Source organism: Glycine soja, chromosome 15, assembly GCF_004193775.1.
Source record: "Glycine soja cultivar W05 chromosome 15, ASM419377v2, whole genome shotgun sequence".
Classification (NCBI taxonomy): Eukaryota; Viridiplantae; Streptophyta; class Magnoliopsida; order Fabales; family Fabaceae; genus Glycine; species Glycine soja.
The window spans coordinates 31,191,567-31,196,603 of NC_041016.1; the positions used below are offsets into that span (position 1 = coordinate 31,191,567).

Consider the following 5,037-nt stretch of genomic DNA (forward strand, 5'->3'; position numbering starts at 1 on the left):
TCCGGCATCTCAAGGATGGCTTTTACCTTTTCGGGGTCCACCTCTATTCCTTTCTGACTTACGATGAAACCCATTAATTTTCCTGACTTGACCCCGAAGGTGCACTTAGCGGGCTTCAACCTCAATCGATACTTCCTAAGCCTTTCGAACAACTTCCGCAAGTTGACAAGGTGTTCCTCCTCGGTTTTAGACTTGGCGATCATGTCGTCTACATAGACTTCTATTTCACGGTGCATCATGTCTTGGAACAAAGCCACCATAGCCCGTTGATAGGTTGCCTCAGAGTTCTTGAGCCCAATGGACATCACCTTATAGAAGAATGTCCCCCACAGGGTGATGAAGGTGGTCTTTTCCATATCCTCTAGCGCCATCTTTATCTGATTGTAGCCAGAGAAATCGTCCATGAAGGAAAACAAAGCGAAATTGGTTGTATTATCCATGAGGACATCGATGTGCGGCAGAGGGAAATTGTCTTTGGGACTGGCTCGATTTAGGTCCCGATAATCCACACACATTCGTACCTTCCCATCCTTCTTAAGGAATGACACAATGTTGGCAACCCATTCCGGGTACCGAGCAACAGCCAAGAAGCTAGCATCAAATTGTTTCTTTACTTCTTCTTTTATTTTTAGGGACGTCTCGGGCTTCATCCTCCTCAGTTTTTGCTTTACCGAGGAACACTCAGGATTCAGAGGTAATCTCTGCTATACGATGTCAGAACTCAAACCGGGCATATCTTGGTACGACCAGTCAAAGATGTCTTGGTAGTCTTTCAGCAGGGCCATTAATTCTTAACGGATGGGTGCGGTCATACCTGTGCCTACTTTTACTTCCCTTTTTCCACTGTCGGTTCCTAAGTCTACGAGTTCTGTCTCTTCTTGATGCATCCTCATCTCTCGATCCTCCTGAGCAATTATCCTCTCCATCTCTGGGGGAAGCCCTACATCCTCGTCCTATTCATCCTCTGTCCGACTTGCTTCTTGCTCAAAATCGACGGTCGGGTCCCCGGTATTAGTACCTTCGCGGGACTCGTCGTTGGATCTGTATCGTATAAGCGTAACAAGGAAATAAACATGCAAATGAATGAGAATGGGTAGAGGTGCAAGAACAGATGAAGAAAGATCTTTATATTATAACTTCAAGAACAAAAGACATATTGCCTTAACAAAAGGAAACCCTAAAGTCTAGGCCCGACTATAGAGTTTTAAAGCTAAAAAAGGTTACATTATGCTTGTCGCGTAAACGTCCGGGCATTCCTCCACCCGCCAATTTCTTAGTTGGAACCAAATTCGATCTCCTCGGGGAGTCCTCATCGCATATCACGGCGACTTGTCCTTCGTGTCTTAAACCCACACTTACGAAGCTCCTACTGATGTGGCATGGCGGCGCCTCTTTGGCTCGTTGTCCTGACCGCGGGCCTTGGCCTTTGTACTTCCTTTCTGAGATGTTTTTCCTTATGTCAGCCTGCATAGGTTTATAGCCTAATCCAAACTTGCCGCGGTTTCCTCTGGTACTTACCAGGCTGGTCCTGCCGTCGTTGTTCTTTCCCAAACCCATTCCGGGCTCATAGCCATGCCCCAACATCACCTGGGCCACCATCATTGCTGCATCAGACAGGCAGGGCTGCCTAGGGAGGAAATCTACGGAGGCGATGCCTACTACCTCAAAAGATTGGAAAGCCGTTTCCAATGACTCCTCTGTGGTTTTCACATATGGAATAGAGGAAGGACAACTTACCAGGACATCTTCCTCGCCTGATACTATGACCAAATGTCCTTCCACTACAAACTTCAACTTTTGGTGGAGTGTGGAGGGGACGCCTCCCACTGAGTGGATCCATGGACGTCGCAAAAGACAGTTGTAGGCCGGATTGATATCCATCACTTGGAATGTAACTTGGCAGGTATGAGGCCCTATCTGTACCAGGAGGTCGATCTCTCCCCTTACCTCTCGGCGGCTGCCATCGAAGGCACGGACCACCATGGAACTCGGCCTTAGATGGGAGGCGTTAAATGGCAATTTATCCAGTGTGCTCTTGGGCATCACATTCAGGCTTGAGCCATTGTCGATGAGTACTTTGGCCATAACGTGTTCCATGCATTTGACTGACACATGTAAAGCCCTGTTATGTCCTCTCCCCTCGGCGGGGATTTCCTCTTTAGTGAAGGTGAGGTAATTGTTGGTCGTGATGTTATTGACGATCCCCTTAAAGCCTTCTATGGAGATGTCTTGGGCTACGTGAGCTTCATTCAAGACTTTTACTAGCAAAGCTCGGTGAGGCTCAGAGCTTATGAGCAGTTCCAGAAGGGGGACTCTAGCTGGTGTCTTGTTGAGTTGTTCAATGACCTTGAACTCGCTTGGCTGGATAATGCAGAGGAACTCGCCGACCTCCTCGAGTGACACCTCTTTCTTACTGCAGCCCTCTCTTCCCTCGGCAAAATCCTTCGTCGGAACATCCTCGTCCGGTGCGGGGATCACCTTGACATTTTGTCCTTCGATTACCTTTGTTTTCCCTTTAGTGTTTGTGGGCTGTATCGGTAGGCCAGGGGGTGCGAACACGTGACCGCTGCGGGTCATGCCGCTCAGCCCAGTGATATTGGTTACTTTGGCCGATAGTGAACCGATATCAGTAGCTTCTTCCTTCCTACCGCCCGGAGGGGCATACCTCCACGGAACTGCGTGGATGTTCTCGTAAGGAAACGGAATAGGTCTACTGCCTGACATTGCTGAGGGGTGTTGAGGTCTTTGGGGAGCCGTGTCCCTGGTGAAGTGTATTACCAAGGGTTTAGGCTTTTTAGGACCTTCCTTATCTGCCGACTGCATGTATACATGTTGTTCCTCCTCCCCTTCATTGCCGACCTCAAGCCGGCCTTGGTCTATCATTTGTTGTAATAGATCTCTTACCGCCGAACATGTTTCCATGTCATGCAGTACACCCGGATGGATTAAACATGGATCCTCTTTGTGCTCGCCGCGGGGAATCATGCCCGCCTATTGTAAGGCTTTTTAGATAAACCTTCTGGAGGTCGTTACGTCCTTCAAAAGTTTTGGCCCGTGTGACCTACTCACCTCGATGGCATTAACCGCCCCCCTTCCATGATTGGCAAGCGGGTTTGTTTTTATGTTGGGCCCTTCCTCTTGAAAATTCAACCATCCGGCTTCTATCAAGCTTTGGACCTTGCTTTTCAAGGCCAAGCACTGTTCGACCGAGTGGCCCGGGGTTTCCCCATGGTATGCGCAGGTTGTGCTAGGGTTATACCATGTTGGGAACGGAGACTGGAAGATCTTTCCCGTAATCACCATGGCCAATCTGAGCCTGTCTTGGTGAAAAGTTCCTCGCTGTATTAGGGCTTGCGCCAAGGTGAGCATTGTTGGCTAGGTGAGGCCGGGTCGAAGCCGGAGCCTGAAGATCTCCTCTTGTGGGGGCGTGGGCACCGTCGATTGGGCGAGCGTTGTATCGGAAGAGGCCCCGGCGCGAGCCGAAAAACTTAGGTGATGTTATGCATATTAGTGTGTACCGTAGGGGGTTTGTGGTGGCTTGGGCCACGCAGGTATTGAAGTGACGGTATGGGCATCTCCCTCTTTCTTCTTTGCCCCAACTATTTCGGTCCTTCTACTGCTGGCACCTACCGGGGAGACGTAATCAAACTTTCCCCTCTTCAAACCCACCTCGATCCTGTCTCCGGCGAAAACCAAATCCGTGAAGCTAGAGGGCATGTAGCCCACTATCTTCTCATAGTAAAATACAGGCAAGGTATCCACCATCATAGTAACCATTTCTCTCTCGACCATGGGAGGGGCTACTTGCGCTGCTAGGTCCCTCCAACGCTGAGCGTATTCTTTAAAAGACTCGTGTTCCCGTTTAACCATGTTTTGCAGTTGAGTCCGGTCGGGAGCCATGTCAGAGTTGTACTAATACTGCCTAAGGAAGGCGGTAATCAAATCCTTCCAGGTGCTGATGCGGGAAGCTTCTAGATTAGTGTACCAGATGACTGCTGCCCCAGCCAAGCTATCTTGAAAGAAATGCATTAATAACTTCTCGTCCCTGGAATAAGCACCCATCTTACGACAGTACATTTTTAGGTGATTCTTAGGACAAGTCATCCCTTTGTACCTATCGAAGTCAGGTACCTTGAACTTCGGGGGGATGACGACATCCGGCACCAGACACAGGTCGGTCATGTCTGCAAACGGATAATCGTCGAATCCTTCAACAACCCTCAATCTCTCTTCGATGAGATCGAGTTTCCCCTTTCCTTCTGCTGCTGGGGGGGGCCCTTCCACGGACAGAAATATTGGTTGTGTTGGGTGGCTTCGAGGCTCTCCCGTGATGTTGGGTTGAGGTAGTGCGTTGGGTGCCGACCCCTCAGCGGGAAACAAGGAGTAGGAGTTGACGTCTCCCTGAGCATGCTCTCGAGGATTCTTATGGACCCCTTCAGGATGTCGAGGAGGCTCCTCTTCGAGGACGAGGGGAGGAACGTGACCCACGTCTTCATTTATGGCTGGTGGTGTGTAATTGGATGGTAAACCGTAGGGTTAAGTACCTCAGTTGTACCCCGGATGGGGGTTGCCGATATGCCCCAGTGCGCTTCTCTCTCATCCCACCATGTTTGGAATGGGATGGTGTGCAGCAGTCGGGAAAGTTAGGTCTGCCTTGGCAGCTGAGCTAATGGCAGCGTCAGTGGCTGCGTTACTCTCCATTAGTTGTTTCATCCCCAGCATGGCATCCATCATGGAAGCCATTTATTCTTTCAAAGCCAACATGTCGGCTTTCATCTGTTCCTGTACTCCTCTAGGTCACCCATCTTCCTAGATTTGGATCTGGTGCGATAGGGATGCCTTGGGGTGTGCTTAGTTATGGCGTCAGTCTTGAAGAGACCAAATGTGAGGAGTATGTAATGAGGAATGAATGCATGCTAGAGATAAAGTGTGGGAGTTATTTGATTCGCACTGATTTTTTGGAGTAAAATCATGCGATAAACTCATTTTATTCAAAGAGTTATAACTAGTCAAGATCTTAGTGACAATACAAACTTC

The 5,037-nt window shown here is 49.3% G+C and overlaps 1 protein-coding gene across 1 annotated transcript; it reads right to left on the minus strand.

Moving 5' to 3' along the window:
* Positions 1–953: 953 nt before the first annotated feature.
* On the minus strand, positions 954–2,985 carry LOC114386064. The gene is made up of 4 exons (XM_028346070.1): positions 2,239–2,985; positions 1,519–2,034; positions 1,360–1,439; positions 954–1,041 (listed from the first exon to the last, which is right to left on the minus strand). The coding sequence occupies exons 1-4, from the start codon at positions 2,983–2,985 to the stop codon at positions 954–956; spliced, it is 1,431 nt and encodes a 476-aa protein (XP_028201871.1).
* Between the last annotated feature and the right edge of the window lie 2,052 nt (positions 2,986–5,037).

Coding starts and splice junctions, on each gene's coding strand:
- LOC114386064 (XM_028346070.1), bottom strand. CDS start 2,985: ATGATTCCCCGCGGCGAGCACAAAGAGGATCCATGTTTAATCCATCCG. Junction 2,035..2,238: donor AAGTCTTGAATGAAGCTCAC/GTAGCCCAAGAC, acceptor GTGATGCCCAAG/AGCACACTGGATAAATTGCC. Junction 1,042..1,359: donor GCCACATCAGTAGGAGCTTC/GTAAGTGTGGGT, acceptor TATACGATACAG/ATCCAACGACGAGTCCCGCG.